Source organism: Temnothorax americanus, unplaced genomic scaffold, assembly GCF_048541705.1.
Source record: "Temnothorax americanus isolate GAGA-0224 unplaced genomic scaffold, ASM4854170v1 Scaffold84, whole genome shotgun sequence".
Taxonomy (NCBI): Eukaryota; Metazoa; Arthropoda; class Insecta; order Hymenoptera; family Formicidae; genus Temnothorax; species Temnothorax americanus.
In genome coordinates this window covers 504,577-522,526 of record NW_027509807.1, presented here as the reverse complement: position 1 = coordinate 522,526, position 17,950 = coordinate 504,577, and the positions used below count along the sequence as shown (strand labels likewise).

At 36.5% G+C, this 17,950-nt stretch overlaps 1 protein-coding gene across 4 annotated transcripts in view; it reads right to left on the bottom strand.

The window, feature by feature from the left end:
• Positions 1-17,950, bottom strand: part of LOC143907586 (uncharacterized) — a 36,300-nt gene that overhangs the window by 14,017 nt on the left and 4,333 nt on the right. Inside the window, exons 2-3 of one of the 4 annotated variants that reach the window (XM_077424441.1) lie at positions 9,994-10,136; positions 9,852-9,921 (exon numbers count right to left, since the gene is read on the bottom strand). The exons of the other annotated variants lie outside the window; for them this stretch is intronic. Coding sequence (XP_077280567.1) covers positions 9,886-9,921; positions 9,994-10,136 — 179 coding nt within the window. The 3' untranslated portion in view covers positions 9,852-9,885. Of the gene's footprint in view, positions 1-9,851; positions 9,922-9,993; positions 10,137-17,950 lie in introns of those variants that run through there. 4 annotated transcript variants of the gene reach the window in all.

Here is a 17,950-nt window from a genome sequence, read left to right as displayed (position 1 = left end):
TTCCCGTTTATTAGCAATATTTCTAAAAAAAACAGCTTATCTATTTGATAAAAAAAAAACATATAATAGGTTATAGAATTCTCAACAAATTGGATAAATTTATTAAAACGCAAAAAGACGTTAATTTTTTGTGCTCAAATAATAATGTAATTTATAAGATCGCACTTGTAATGGTTGCGACGCCTCTTATGTCGGGCAAACAAAACGACAATTGAAAACAAGAATTGATGAGCACAAAAACAATTATAAATTGGATCCATCAAAACATTCAGTTATCACAGAGCATATGTGAAATCTGAATCACATCTTTAATTGGAATAACCCGGAGATTTTGGATTTCGAAATTAATTACCACAAACGACTTATCTCAGAGATGATACACATCAAAGAACAGAAAAATGGTTTTAATTCCAATAATGATACTGAATTATTGGATGGATCTTAGTTTAATATTCTTAACGAACTTACAATTAGTAATAATTTCTAGGGAGTTATTTATATGTTTATACGACCTTTATTGTTAATTAACACTTGTAATAAACAGTAACGCTCAGTCACGCACAAGATTCGACACGGTACGGTCCCTCCGCAACGATCCAAAGCTTGATCTTTTATTATGTGCTCAGTATGTATATTCGTATCAAATTTATTTACATTTCCTCGTTCTTACAAGTCTCTTTAATTTACAGTAGGTACACACTTTTAATTTTATTTATCTGACTCTTGCTTGTGACGAGCTTACATCGATGATTGATTCGATTTATTCTCACTTCCGACTGAAGAATCAATCATGAATTTTATTATTCGACTACATTTTCCAATTAAGGACCTCACAAATATACAGCGATTCCGATTTTTTCTGTTTAGTATTTTTTTGATGTTCATACTATTATTACTTGAATGTGGAGACGTGTAACTCATGACGAATGTGATATTGAATGCGATAATTATTATAATTTATTAATTTAGGTTGAAGAAGACACTGTGTGTTGTCGACACTGTGTTGTTCTTAATTAACTAATTATTTGTAACAATAAACCTTTGAATTTAACAACTTTCATGCTCGTTATTAGCCGTTATATTGTTACCTTTGGTATATGTTATAACCTTCATATTGTTGTTGATACATACAAGCTTGATATAATTTTATTTTATTTTTATATCTAGGAAATTTTTCAATAATTTTTCAAAAATTACCAATCTGCTTGGTAATTTGTATCATATTGTTTGTAAAATGTCTTTTGTTCAAAAATTTTTTGGTTGCCAAGTTGTCCCAAGCTTGTAGTGTAATTTAACGGTAAAATATAACAAAAAATTCTCTCCGTGTACTATGAATGAATATTACAAACTTTTAATAATTATAAAATTCAATAAATTATCGAACTTTAATTTAATCTTGCTTAATTTAATTTAAATATTGTCTCTCACGCGCTATTTTAGGCGATCACTTTTCAAGCAAGGCACCGATATCTCTTTCGAGAGATGAAACTTTATTGAATATCTGAAGAATAAGTGCACAAACAATGTAAGAGATATTTTTACTCTTAGCGAGGAACTTAAATTATTCAGCCGTATATCTTACGCAATTTGCAAAGTGCACTTATCCTATAATTTGTCATTCTATTTTGGTCCTGGACTTACCTTTTTCCCTACGGAAGTGCAAACGTAGGTGATAAAAACAAGGCGCGGAGGTGTGCGAAGCTTTAAACTCGCCAAGTGAAACTCGGGTCAGGGACTAATCATCAATTAAGAACACGCTTAGTATTTCCATTTATCATGTGCTTTACCGGGCGCGCCGACCGAATTTCGCGTAACCGAATTGCGTCGTATCACGCACCGGACATTATTTTTTACTAATTGCATTAAAAACTACAAGCACGACCTCATGCCTGGCCTCGTGCGCGAACACGGAACACGCCTAAGCAGCACGTGCATACACACGTCTGCATTCGTATTACGGCGCGCGGCGTCGCAAGAAATTTCTGAATTCCGGGAGTTACACACGCGCGCACGCTCTTTATGCACATATCATAATTAGGTCGAGTGCACTTGTATGGGACGCAGAATGCCGTTATATTAATATAACGTCTCTTCCGTTTTAAAGCGGATATTAGTTTTTACACGTCTGCAAACGGCCGCGATGAGATGAACTTTGTCGGACAACGACGACCGGTACAAACGTCGTTTTCGAGCGTTTATCCTGCCGCTCGCTGCGTCGTAAATTAAAATCACAAAATAGGATCTCACCCGGAATAATTTAAGCTATACTGTAAGCGCGGGGACACGTTTTTATATAAATGACATAAAAAAGAGATTGGTTTATTAATAAATGATGAGATCTCTTTGCGAAGATAACTCTTTACGTGATCAAAATTCCGAGCTCTTGCTATAATTCTGAGACCAACGTATTTTGCACTTTGATAGATTAATTTAGAGAGATAAATTTACCAGTTATTTCCGGAAGCACTTTCTTATGTTTTCTTTTTTTAATGTTTAGTGTTTAGTCGTTTAAGAATTTACAAAGGCACTCTATTAGCAGTTCATTTTATTATTAATCTATCGTAGCAATTATAACGTTGTCAATAATAGTTCTATCTTGAAATTAGGACAGCGTTGTTTATTATACGTCCGGAAAAGAACATTATATACATATTTAACATTCTTTCTTCTTTCCTTAAACAGAATAGAAAGAATTGGGTAACATTATTTTCCTTAGTTCGAATGTATTAATTCCATCATTACCCCGCATCCGGCAGCGAGATTATTTTTGATCATATCGTTTTCGGGGAAATGGGGGTACAATCGTCAAAATCGCGTTTTCTCGAGGAAACTATTAACTTCTGCTTGGCTGTGTGAGTGGTTTTGAAACGGCTAAGTACGATTTCTAATATACGATGAAGCGTGCAATGCAATGTAACGTCGCAATTTTAGATATTATCATGGTGCATCTATTTGCAAAATATATCGATTAACGCTATATTAACGAAAATAGTGGTGCTACTAAGCAAAACGTATGTTGGTATTTTCTTTAAGGTTTCTGTTTCCGATAGAACGGTAAATATCTGTTATTTGCTCATTATTTGCCCGTATGCGTTACGACACACCGCCGCGTTTAATGTTTGCGATCTCTTTCTGCCGCTTCTTCCTCGGTCGTTCGCGCGATGCAAAAAAAGATAAGCGAATTGAAAAGAATCGATAGGAATTTATTTCGCGAAATCTATTCTTATATGTTCGTTTTATTCCGCAACGAGAAGCGACCGGGATTTCAGAGAAATGAATCAAGATAGCGCCAAAGTAAATTTCTCGCGAAGAATTTTCAAATCAATCTGTGAGATTTTGGACTATACCCGTTTCATCTCTCTCATAGAAACGTATTTCTTCCAATTTACTTTAATTTGTTTTGTCCAAGGTGTATGTGCGTACGTATTTTAGCGCTTCTTAACGCCTCTGGAATCCTTTTAGCCTCTCGTCCTTCTAAGTATTCTTGTACCAATTTCGAATCAATTTTGCCTTAATGAGAATTTCACTCCCCCCATCTGGGATGTACTTCTCGCACTAATTTTCAATTCAATATAATTTTAAAGCGCAAATCTCTGTTTGCGATTTACAAAATCCCTCTTTTATTCGCCAACATTTTCGGATCTTTATAATTTAATAATTAGATAATACAATATTAAAATAGCCGTTGAATTTTTCTTGCACAGGGATCTTCTTCAATTGACAATAATTCTGGATTGTCCTGTATAAATTGAAATGTAAATGCAGTCGTAATGCATGCATAGGGATTAATCTTTGAATGGAATATTTAACGAAGAACCGATAGCGTTTGATGTTGATATCGCTGTTTTTTTTTAACCTGTCCTTTGATAATTATATAGTTGAAAAAGCAGTGACTATAATTTAAAAATATTCCGTACACCGCCTTTATGTGTTGTAAAAATTTTCCCTTGTTATAATGACACATCTATATATATATATATATATATATATATATATATATATATATACGTTTATCATCATAGCACACGCGAGATCGCAGAGAGGCGAGAAACAAGTAATAGACAGGAAGTCGAAGGGAAGAGAAGTAACAAAGAACGGGTTTCCTCTTACATTTTCTCAGAATTTTTCCAGACACGTCCGTGCCCTCGACGCTCTTTCGATCTTTCGCTTTTCCACTTCGAGGAGAAGAGAAACGCGAAAACGCGTCCGACTAAGTTTCTCTGGAACTTGTCGCTTGGTCCCGGGCAAGTGCAAATCCGACTTTTTGCGCGCGAGACGCGCCCGGCACGACGTCTCGAATTATTATTTCTAACGGATCGAGGCCCTGCGGTGCCACAATCGTCACACGCTATCGCCGGATATCACTATACGTTTAACCGCAAGCACATTTATTTTCGCGTTATACTTATGCGCAAACCATGTAAGAGCTTGTACATACATATGTATTTATGAGAGCGCTTAAAATGCAAAAATTCTCAGTTGCTTTATTATGATGTTTTATTTCACGTTCGTAAAAAGAAAAATGATAAAGAGGAACATTTTTAACTTTACGTTGCGCTAAAATTATTCTGGACGTTGCGGAACCTAATAATACGTTTTTTTACTTGCAACTTGTTTCTTATATTTATTCAATATAAAAATACCTGTACCTTCTAAAGAATCGTATCTCCAGTTTCTGTCAAAATGGAGTTATTACTATATATATAATGGAGTTTTTATGTTTAATATAAAACAGAAGCTTTTTTTTAAATTGGATAATATGGTAAATCGTCTTATATGTCTATTATTATTAGTTCTTAAAATACAATGAAAAAGTCGTATTAAAAATTTGTATAGTGCTTAATTTTTAAACCAGGTATATAATACAGCGTATTATTAGCAGTTGTATTATTAAACATGTCAGTTAAATTACTTTATAAAAAACCTGGTAAATCAACTTACTACTTTTACTTTATTTCTAAAAAATATATTATTTTCCAATTTAAAATTTTAAACCGTGTTTGCTCTGAATGTATAAAAATATACGATCTTTTACTTCTATATATAAGGTACAGATATATATACGTTTTCGATAAGTTGTATTATCAAAAATTTATATGCACAAATAATAAAAAATAAGACGTTTATCGAAGAGCAGAAGTCCCTTGCTGATCATGCTTTTAGTTGAAAATCACCGCGGGAATGTCCGGAAGATATGACGACGCGAAGCCAGCCACCTGACATCCAGTCCGCGTTTAGGGATAGCCTTAAAATACAAATGGCAAACTCGATTGTACGCGCCGCACCCGAGTCGTACTCACCGCCAATTAAAACTTTCGAATTCGGCTGTGAGCTACTTAAACAATGTAAAGTTTTTCGTCGGTGCCGTTTAAAGCTCCCCCGGTATTTACTCGTCTTAATTAATTCACGGCCAAAGTTTTGCCCGCGGATCTCCACTCCCCCCTCTCTCTTTCTCTCTCTCTATCTCTCTACGGGAAGTTGCTTTCAATTCGTAAATACGATCGGGAAGTTTGCCTCGCGGCGGTCGCTAAGCCGACGATGATGTGGCAGATATAGCCGATGACGGCGTCAAATTACGCGAATCCTCGAATCCTCCTCTTGATCCTACGAGTTGCGATGGTTACGAATCGCAATCTCTCCTTTCTCTCTTCTCTTTCTCCCTCCTTTCCTCCCGTTGCCTCTAGGCCTCCAGCTAGTGTCTATCATGGTACAGTGAGATATATATATATATATATATATATTATATAGGTAGACATGACCGAAGCGATAAGGGAGAGACTTATGTTAATGTTACCCCGTAGCATGACAGGCATAATGAGCCAATATATCTCCGGACATTATATTCAAGATATCAAAGGATCTTTTGGATCCGCGCGTTCCACGGGAGAATTTTAAAATATTGTACACGCGCCAAAAAGGAAATTAGGAAGATCCTCTACGAGTTCGAGGGAAGTTCGGACATCCGCCTGCACTATTCGAACAATAGCTGGCGAAAGTAGTCTCAAAGCACTGTAACATGCGTACAGAACTGTTATTGCATTAATTCAAGTTCTGCTATAAATGTGACTTAGGTCGCGAGAGAATGGTACATGGGAAGAAACACGATTTGCACTTAATGGTTTGTGATGATTACTCAATGCGAGTTATGAAAATTTGCGAACTTGATATCTTTCTTATCGGTTTCTATTGTTAAATAACTTTTATCACATTGAAAATGGCCTAATAAATCAAAACATTTGTTAAATTTTAATTTTAATAAAATATAGCGACACGAAGCAATATGCAATTTTTATACGCGATTTTTCTTTTACGCAGTTTTTTTACACGGTAAATAATTCCTCCGTTTACGCAGTGCTTTTTATATGCGAGCAGAAAATGTATCTTTCTATCGTATTTATTAAACTTATTATATGTATATCAGTACGCTAAATGTTTTTACTCCGCTTATTCGATCGTACTTATTTACGATAATTAATCTGACTTCTTTTGAAATTTGTTTTACATGAACTATTTGTTTAAATAAATAATGCAGAGAAAATATTTATGTGTGATATTTACTTAATATCTATCTATATTGCATTAATTATTTAAAATAATGATTTGTTAAAAAATTTATTTAACAGTTATTCGTTACTTTTGAATATATATTCACTTTATTGTAATTGCCTCTCGGCTTTACAAGGCGTTTTTATGGAACGTTCCCAAACCGTTACATAACTTCTGCTGATCCTCTCTCAGGATATCACATCATATGTTTATCGGAGTCTTGACTCAAACCACATGTCTCTGATCACACCTTGCCTCTCTCCATGGCTATCGCCTCTTGAGATGCGACCGCATTGGCAAAATAGGGGGTGGGGTTGCTATGTATATATCAGAAGCCTTCAATGCATCAGTTGTATGTATGTACATCAGAGAACAATTACTGTGGAAAACCCGAATATCTGGTTGTGGAAGTGTCTATGAGTAATTACTCCAAGATCCTCTTAGCCGTGGTATACAGACCACCACATACAGGCTTCTTATCCGACTTTTTCACCACTTTCTCGGAGCTGTCTGGCTAATTACAAGCACTCTATTATGTTCGGGGATTTCAACGCCGACCTCACTTCTCACACTTACGACTCGGAACAGATTTTGACGTTTGTACAGGCATCTAATTTTTTTCTTGTGCCTTACCTGCCAACGCATAATACACGCACTGCCTCTACATGGCTGGATCTCTGTATTATTGACGAGGAAGAGAAGCTTGTTCGTCATAATCAGCGTGATGTCGGCTTTTTATCTGCCCATGATCTCATTGAGATCACTTACATCAAAATCGAGCGTATTCCAAGGCGAACTGTACGGGTCCGTGATTTTCGTTCTTTCGGTCCTGAGGATTTCCTTGCGGAGCTGGGTTCGCAGAACTGGGATGACCTGTACCTAACCCCGGATATTGACGTTAAAGTGAGGATCCTCAACGACTTCCTTAGAACTTGTTACGATAAACACGCGCCTTATCGCGTTATATGCCCTAAACATCTTCCTGCGCCGTGGCTCACGTCGGATTTAAGGAAATTGATGAGGGACAGGGACAGGACGAGAAAAGTCTGGAGACGGAATAAAACGGAATCAAATTATAATACTTATAGACGACTCAGAAATTTGGTTCAGCTCGAGGTACGAAGGGCAAAGACGAAATTATTCCATAAGACTTTTCACGATGCCAAGGAGCCCAACATCTTGTGGAAAAAACTCAGGCACTTTGGCTTTTTGAGACCTAAAGCGCAGCACGATAGACTGGTTTTCACTCTTGAAGAATTGAATGCTTATTTTACGGGTCACGCGAAGGACTCTGATCCAGAAGAGAGCATCGTTTTCGACTTGGGAGAGGTGGCATACAGTGACCAAAAGTTTTATTGGAATAACATCGAACCAGGGGAGATAGTTAGGGCTTTGCAGAGGAGTAATTCGGAGGCTACCGGGAGAGATGAGCTCCCTCGGAGTTTAATCGTCAGAGCATTGCCCTGCATCTTCCCTGCATTGACCCACATCTTCAACTACTGTCTTTCTTACGGTGTCTATCCTAGTGTGTGGAGATCAGCTGTTATCTGCCCTATTCCGAAAGTGAATCACCCTTGTGAACTGCATGATTATAGGCCAATATCGATACTATGTGCTGTCTCTAAGGCCCTGGAGCGCATAGTGGCCGACCAGATCACAAATTTTCTTGAGGAGAATGATATCCTGGATCCTTTCCAGTCCGTCTATAGGAAGGACTTCTCTACACAGACCGCTTTGATTAGGTCTAGATATATCTGGATGATATAAGACTGGCCGCTGATAGGAGAAAAGTCACCATCGCGATACTATTTGATTTTTCCAAGGCCTTCGACAATGTTTGTCCTCATCGCCTGATTAAAAAGCTCAGGAGGTTGAGCTTCGCAAACTCAACGTTAAAATGGCTCTGCTCTTATTTGACGGGTAGAGGGCAGGCTGTTCGTGATCCTTCTGAAATGTCCTCCGACCGACCTGTTCACCAAGGGGTACCCCAGGGCTCTGTGCTGGGGCCCCTTCTCTTCTAATTATACCTACTCGACTTCAGCGGGATATTAAAACACTGTAAATATCAATTTTATGCGGACGATCTTGTAATTTATTTGCATGTCCAGCCTGGCCTTCTTGCCGATGCGATTGCTAGGATAAACGAGGACATAAAGAGAGTGCAGTGGGCTACTGAAAATGGGCTCAAAATTAATCCTAAGAAAACGCAAGCGATTATTGTGGGGACGCTGCGTTATATTAGTAGTCTGGAGAGTGACGCGTTACCATCCATCTATGTAAATGACTCCATAATACCTTTTTCGGACTCAGTTGAATATCTGGGTGTTACATTAACCTGTTTGCTGTCGTGGGAAAGGCAGATCTCGAAAACAATAACGAGAGTTAACTCGGCGTTGTATCAACTGAAGCTTTGCAAGCATCTCCTACCGCTTTCTCTTCGCAATCATGCTGGTCTCGGCCCTGATTGTACCTATACTTGACTACGGCTGCACGATCCTAACTAACATCACGGGCGAACAAAATCTTCGCTTGCAGAGAGCCTACAATAGATGCGTCCGTTTTATTTTCCAGGCCAAGTGGAACGAACATATAACGCCTTACTTCGACAGACTTGGTTGGCTTAAGATCAGTTTCCGGCGCTTGTACTTCGTGGGGAGCCTAACTTTTTCGGTGCTAGCAAAGAAAAAACCCGAGGTCATCTTTTCAAACTTCGTGTTCAAACATGACAGAGTCACGCGTGAAATAAGGGCTCCGCTCGGTACCTTGATCCTTCCGCAGTGTCGCACAGAGTTCTACAAGCGTTCCTTCTGTAGCTCTGCCGCAGAACTGTGGAACGGCATACCTCCGGACATACGCAATGCGTCTTCTTTACCGGTCTTCAAATCAAAACTGTACAACCACTTACTTGCAATGTCTGGACGAACCCACGGCTGACACCGATTGTGCGCTTAATGTTGTTTTTTTTCTTTCCCTATTTTTAATTTTCTCTCATTTTATTTTATTTTTATATCTTTTCTTTTTTGTTTTTGCGACTACAGTCATATCTGTGTTATATATTATTACACTACGTCTACTTTCTGTACATACGTATGTTTCTACGCTTTAGGAGATGTATCCCAGAGCGTGTAATAAATAACGATTCGATTCTCTCTCTCTCTCTCTCTCTCTCTCTCTCTCTCTCTCTCTCTCTCTCTCTCTCTCTCTCTCTCTGGTGAGTACAGCGTGCACGTCTGTCTTATTGCTCCTGCTTTGACCGGATATTTCTCTGCCGTGAGTTGCCTTTGGGCTATTTTGTTGCAGGTGTGAGCATGTTCTTATATAGCTCGTCACGAGCTACTATCATTTTCTCTGCCACTGTCTCTTAATTCCTGGAAACTGTGTGACGAGTGTTTCTCATTATTCTAACCAAATTTCTGAGAATCATTCTCGAGGATCATTGATTCTTACTGCGCATGAGCCTGCTATCTGTTCTGCCCCCTTCTGCACTTTACTCTCGAGGTGCGCATGACGATCTGCTGGGGCCTGTTGCGTTCTGGGTGTTGGCTGACCTGCGTCTGGAACGGCTGGTGGTGCTGTCGAGTGGGGGTTCCCTGCCAAAAATGACCGATTGAATCCGATTAAAAATTTTGAATCCGCATGAATCTGGATTCTTGATCCGGAAATCACGGATTTATAACGCCCTGGTAACCATATCCGATAGAAAACGATTAAAAACGGCTATATCTGTATCGTTTTTAATCGTATCTTATCGGTTCTATCGTTGCATATTTAGAAGACAGATAAAACATTAATCGAATCAAATCGGTTTCTATCGTTTTAGGTCCGAATAAAAAAATAACTATACAAATTTTATAGTTATGAATCGTTTTCTATATGTACAATTATTGCCCATCTGAATCAATCGTATATACACGATATAATATGTATCGTTATTTATGGTAATAATTTTACCGTATGCATTAATACGGATATATAAGAATAAAATGATAGACATCTTATCGATATTTATATGACTTAACCGAACCGATACATCTATCGTTTCTTATCAGGATTTTCTGACATACAACTTATCATCTTTTTTATGGCAGCAAATCGGTTCGTTTTCTATCGTATATTAATGATATAAATTGAATCGTTTGAAAACCTTCTACTTTGCATATGTTTTTATAAGGTTAAAACGATAGACATCTCGTCGATATTTATACGACTTAACCGAACCGACACATCTATCGTTTCTTATCAGGATTTTCCGACATACAACTTATCATCTTCGAAAACAAAGTTCGTCGAAGTATTTTTTATGTGTGTGTGTGTGTGATTTGTTATTAAGATTAAAATAATAAAATATTTTATTTGTATTTTAGTGCAATTTTAAATAAGACGTTTCTAATGTAAATGTTGTTTTTATTTCTCTAATAACCGTGAAAATTTTGGCCCTTGGCTTCCTGGTGCTGTTGTCGCAAAGGTGGAAGCTTAATTATTTCAAAAAAAAAATGCAGTTCTTTCTTTATCATAGAAAGATCTCTGATACGGTTTATTTTTCTTTTACACGGTTATAATCCGGTGGCATGCAGAGTAGCAAACATCTAAAGATGTTCTGACTGATATATAGCTGAGAAATTTCAAATTTTTCCAATTTTTTTCTGACAGGGCATCGTAAATAAACGGTTCACTATTAACCATATTAAAAAGACAATTATAGCTACTTTAATACCATTAAAAATTATAGAAACCGATGCACCACTAATAAGAAATTTAGGATGCAAGCCCATGTGTATTGTATCGAGAATTTTTTATAGAGTATCGTGAATAAACGAAACTTCAATTATGTTAAAAACTGATTGAAACCGATATAAAGGTAATAAGAAATTTCCGATAGAATCCCAAGTATTTTGCAACGTGAGTTTCTGATAAAATACCGTAAATAAATGATTCACTAATTATACTAAAAACAATAGAAACTGATATATAGCTGATAAGATATTTACGATAGGATTCCAAGTATTTTGTAACGTGAGTTTCTGATAGAGTACCGTAAATAAACGATTCACTAACCATATTAAAAACGATAGAAACTGATGTGCAGCTGAGAAGACATTTACGATAAGATTCCAAGTATTTTGTAACGTGAGTTTCTGATAGAATACCGTAAATAAACGATTCACTAACCATATTAAAAACGATAGAAACTGATGTATAGCTGATGAGACATTTACGATAGGATCCCAAGTATTTTGTAACGTGAGTTTCTGATAGAGTACCGTAAATAAACGATTCACTAACCGTATTAAAAACGATAAGAAATTTTTTTATCGTTTTCTATCGGAGATGGTTACCAGGGCGATTACACCGACTGAAAACGATTGAAACGGATTGGTATTCAAGGATGTAATTTTAATCGGATTCTATATCGATTTGAATTGTTATGATTTTATAACAATTACACTGATTGAAAACGATTGGGACGGATTGGTATTCAAAGATGTAATTTCAATCGGTTCTTATCGGTTTAATTCGTTATGATAAAAAAAATTATTTATTTTAAAATTTTATTATTATTTTTTAACTAAATTTGTTTCTTAAGATGCAGTCTATGATTATAAATATTTTCTCGTATTTGAAAAACACTTACCTTGGTGGGATTCGAACTCGGGACCTCTGCATCGTGAGCTAACTGCCTTACGTGGTAGACTACTTCTTAATTTGATGTAAGCGTTATATATAGTCTACATATATCACAACCCCAGCGCAAATATATATATTTTCAAAAATCATCTTAAAAAACAAATTCAGTTTAAAAAGAGTAATAAATTGAATTGGATATATAATATAATAGAATTTTTTAATGTCGGGTGAATGTCAAAAAACCAGTGCTGGATCATTATGAAATTTTGTGTTCGTAAATATATTTGTAAATAATCGGGGCCTTATGTTATGTAAGGCCATCTCTAACAAATTTCTACACGGAAACAACTAAACACGCGGGAAGCGGGAAGAGGGAAGGCGATTTCACTTCAAGTTCAGTGAAGTTTGGAGTGACAACTTCACTCTAACGACTTCACTTTAAAAATCGGAGTGAAACTCTACTCTTTTTACCTTAGAATGAACAAATTTACTCTATTGAAGCGAATATTCCTCTTGTTGAGTGAACTGGTCAGTAACTCCATGATTAGAGTGAAAATTTCACTCCAACAAATTTAGAGAAAAAACGATTAAAACGGATTAGTATTCAACAATGTAATTTTAATCGGTTTCTATCGGTTTGAATCGTTATATAACGATTAAACCGATTGGAAGCGATTGAAACGAATTCGTACTCAAGGATGTAATTGCACTCGTTTTCTATCGGTTTGAATCAGTCTTAGTCAATCGTTTAAATTGTTATTATGATTTCGTGAACCCTGAAATCACGAAATTATAATGATTTAAACGGATTTTCACTAACGTACCTAAAGATCTGGTTTTAAAAACGATTGAAGAGAGATGGAATTACATCACTACAAAAACTGATCTCAGCCTTCCACAATTCTTGAGTGCTGTAGACTTGATCCTTAGTTCTACTAGTTTTATGTTCAACGGGCAATTTTATGAACAGATCTTCGGAAGCCCGATGGGGTCTCCCCTCTCTCCCATCTTAGCTGACATGGTCATGAAGGATTTAGAGAAACATTGTATACAGCGGCTCAGTTTCAGGATATTCTTTTTTAAACGATATGTAGATGATATTTTCGCGGTTGTTCCCAGGTCGGGTATTGGTGAATTATTAGACAGTTTCAACAATTACCACGATAGATTAAAATTCACTAATGAAATGGAAAGCAATGGTAAATTGAGTTTCCTTGATACCACGGTCATCCGCGAGGGAGGCGCATTGCTCACGAATTGGTTCCGTAAACCAACTTTCTCGGGCCGGTATATAAATTATTTTTCAAGCCATCCTATGAAATATAAAATTAACATCGTAAGGAATTTGGTTGATCGGGCGATTCTTTTGTCCGACGCGCGGTTTCACAAGTCTAATATTAGTGAAATAAAAAAGATCCTTATTAATAATTGTTACCCGAAGAAAATTGTTGATAAATATGTCAATGTCCAACTTGGTGAATTGCGAAATCGTAACAACAATGATCCTGTCAGTAACGAAGTGGCCCAAGATCCTCGAAGGTGCATTACTGTACCTTACATAAAGGGTCTTAGCGAGAATGTTAGCCGTACAATGCGAGACATGAACTTTAGAGTTCTTCACACCATCCCGAAGAGATTAGACTGTGTCATTAGAAAGGGCAAGGACGGGTTGCCGAATCTCAGCCAGACAGAGTTAGTTTATAAGATTGATCGTGCAAATTGTGATGCAGTATATATTGGCCAGGCAAAAAGGCATTTAGAAACACGCATCAAAGAACATTGATGTGATATCAAGAAAAATGTAGATAATCATTCGGTTGTGAGCAAACACCGTCTTGCACACAATCATGATTTTAAGTGGCAGCATCCAAAAATTTTATACAAAGAATTTGTATAAAATTTCAAAAAAAGAGAAATATCGGAAATGTTTTTTATTAAAAAACATGATTGCACAATCAATTTACAAAACGATACTGAGAGCCTGCCATCTATTTATAACCGTGTCATTGGTATTACTTAGTCGGCCCTGTATATTTGGTTCTGCTCGTTTTTCCCACCAGAGCACCTTTTGCTATCCGCGGATTACGGTTGACAATTTCATTTCGCTTTGACTGTCTTACTGTTCGGACGTTGTACCTCAATATGGCTTGTGACGTTTTGATCTCACCGTTTGTTTTGGAACGCATAAGAATTGTAAGTTTTTAACTGATTTTTACAGTGTTAATTAATTTATTGTTTTTGACCAGCGCGATATTATGACGATTTTGTATAGTTTTTTATTGTTAAATGTATTATTTTGTCTTTTGTTTAGTTTTGCGTTTGTCTTGACGTTGTCAGGACACCACGTCAACGATGCATGTAAATTTGTTATGCGGATCGGTGTAATCTAAAGCACTTGATAAGGACCGGAATTCGGTCGAAACGTTGTGCAATTTGGTTTCAATTGGCCAGTTGGGTCGAAAATAAAACGACTTATTTTAAACAGATTGACTGACCGATTCAAACTGATAGAATCCGTGAATTCCGGATATATAAACAGGATTATTTACTACTTTATTGTAATTCCATTCTTTGTACCACAAATTTATTACAATGTGCAGTATTTATTTAACCCTTTGAGAAAACACCTTTTTTTTATTCACGGAGAACACTCTGGGTCAATCTGACTCTACATACACACTTTGATCGTCCACCATTTTAAATTGACGAGTGCGATTAGCTTGAAAAAATTCCCAGATGTACTTGGAACATTGTTAAATCAATTGATATAAATAAAAAATGTTATTGGAATTATTTACATATTTTAAAAAATTCAAAAAGAATTTTAAAAAATTTGTTTTTTTTTTAAATTTTTTAAAATATGTAAATAATTTCAACGGCACTTTTTATTTATATCAATTGATTTAACAATGTTCCAAGTACATCTGGGAATTTTTTCAAGCTAATCGCACTCGTCAATTTAAAATGCTAAACGATCAAAATGTGTGTAAAGTCAGATTAACAGTGTTCTTTAAAAAAAAAAAAAAAAAAGTTTTTTACAAAAAAATTTTTATTTTTTTATGTTTAATATTTTTAAATGTTTTCTGGCAAAAAAAAGAAAGAAGAGTTAAATTGACCCTGTGTGTTCTCGAAGGGTTAAATAAAAACATTTTACAGTTTTGCAAATATAATACTCATGATTTTATTAAAAGAAAATCCTGTAGTAAAAACTCTATTACGTAAAAATTATGTGTTATATACAATTTTAATGATTAAAGCGGATTTAATCCGATTCACATAGCTATTTTCCCCAATTTAAATGGATTAAGCGCAGATACGATTAAAACTGATTGAGTAGAATTCAGATGAATCCGGAAATATCGCATTAAATCCGATTCCGGTGTTGTATTAAAATTTCACCATTGATGCGGATTCAATACGATTCATGTGGTCATTTTATTTACCCGATTAAAATGGATTAGGATTAATACGATTGAAACCGATTCAGTCGGATTCAGATAAATCCGGAAATATCGCATTAAATCCGATTTCGGTGTTGTATTAAAATTTTACGATTGATGCGGATTTAATACGATTCATGTGGTCACTTTATTCACCTGATTAAAATGGATTGGCATTAATACGATTGAAACCGATTAAGTCGGATTCAGATGAATCCGGAAATATCGCATTAAATCCGATTTCGGGGTTGTATTAAAATTTTACGATTGATGCGGATTCAACACGATTCATGTGCTCACTTTATTCATCCGATTAAAATGGATGTGCATTAATACGATTGAAACTGATAACGACGGATTCAGATCAATCCGGAAATGCCGAATTAAAAACGATTCCAATTGATTTGTTATTAGAACCGATTCACTTCCAATCGGGCATCCGATTAACCGGATTGAAAATGCATTCATTTCGATTCAATTTCACCAAATTTAATACGAAACCAATCGGATTTAATCGGTCATTTTCAGCAGGGTTGTCTGCCCTGCGTGCGTTCGATCTTGATCTTCGATACGATTGTCTCTAGTGATTGTGCGCGGTGAGAGTTAGCGTGCATTTTATCCGGTCGCTCTACGGTTCAACCTAAGCGTCGTCACTTGCGTTCTTGACGAACTTGCGTGTAATTCTTGCGTTGTGGTCATTGTATAACTACACATGCAGCCTACGTGTTATAAGTGCAGGAAATCAATTGCTAATAGGTTGATTGAGTGCAAAGAGTGCAGAAAGGCATTTCATCCCGGTTGTATTAGATCCTATTCAATGTCAAGGAACGCTGAGTCCTGTTGTATTTCTCTCTTAACATCATTGGATATACCCCCTCTTACACCAACACCTGTCACAACCGCGCTTTCATTCGAGTTTGAGAACATGGCTTCTTCTGCTGACTCGCATACTCAGTCGACCTCACTGCCTGCGACAAATGAGCTTCTGCTGGGTTTGATAGAGCAAATGAAACTGTCTGACTTGAAGATCTCAGCTTTTATTGCTAATCAACAAAAAATTAATAACGATATCATGAGATCTGATTTAAGAATTTCTGCTTTTATAGAGAGTCAGGAAAAAACGAATGAAGTTATTAATAGCAAATTAGATCTTATTAATTGCCTATCAGAAACAGTCGCCAACAATTCTCAGCGTATTTCCTCATTGGAACGTGAGAATGAGGCTCTTAAAAAGGAACTGCATGATTTAAAAATGTCTCGCTCGGAATGTCACGATGTTAGTGCTAATGAGTTTATTGTCTCCGGGTTACCAGAGCCGCTTCCGTTATCTCCTTCTGTGGCTGCACGTAACGTGCTTTCAGCGCTTGATGCTGTTGATGTTTCGCCGCATATTTTTAGTGTAAGAGTTGTCCGCAGGTCTCCCCCTGATTCTGCTTCTTCACACTCTACTGCTTTTGCAGCTAGTAATTCTTTGTTTATTACTGTGACCTCTAATGCCGTCCGTGATCTAATTATATCTAAGAAGCGAGCTAAGGGTGTTCTTAGGCAAGGGGAGGTCTGCGGAAATGACTCCAGGAGTATTGTATATATTAATGAATTGCTCACTAAGGATGGCTATGAGTTGCTGCAGCGGACCAAGTGTATTGCTAAGGAACGTTCTTTTAAATATGTTTGGATAAGGCATGGGCGGATTTGCGTGAGACGATCAGATGGCTCGTCTATTATTTACATTGATTCAAGCGCCGATCTGACTCGCCTCGATTGACCTCATGAGATGCATCCACTGAGGTGTTCGAGTCGCAATGAGTCTGAGTTTCGGGTTGCTCAGTTCAACGCAAACTCCCTTCGTGGTCATGTTCGTGTAATTCTTCTCGGATACGTTTTATTAAATTCAACGCTTATTCCTTTCGTGGACATATCGACTTGCTTGCATGTGAAATTGGATAACATTGTTTCTGGTATAGAGCTTCTAGTTCTTTCATTCCTTATTATTAGCTCGTAAATTGCACTACGCCTTAGTTCTTAGTTTATATGCACTATTTAGTTCTTTTCAGTAATACTTGCTCCTTATATTTTATTCTTTTTCACTGTACTCATTATTAGTTTAAGTTGCGTTAGTTCTTAGTTTTATAGTGTATATTATTGAGATTGCTGGTTGCTTGCCTTAAGAGAGAGAGCATGCATATCATGCTAGCTCCTGTCGCTATATTTCGCTTTTGTTTATATCACATTGTATCTTTGCATCTTGCAACTGCTATATATTATTGTAATTGCTGTGGTATTGTAACTGCTATAGTATTGTAATTGCGATATTATTGTAACTGCTATATTACTTTTTG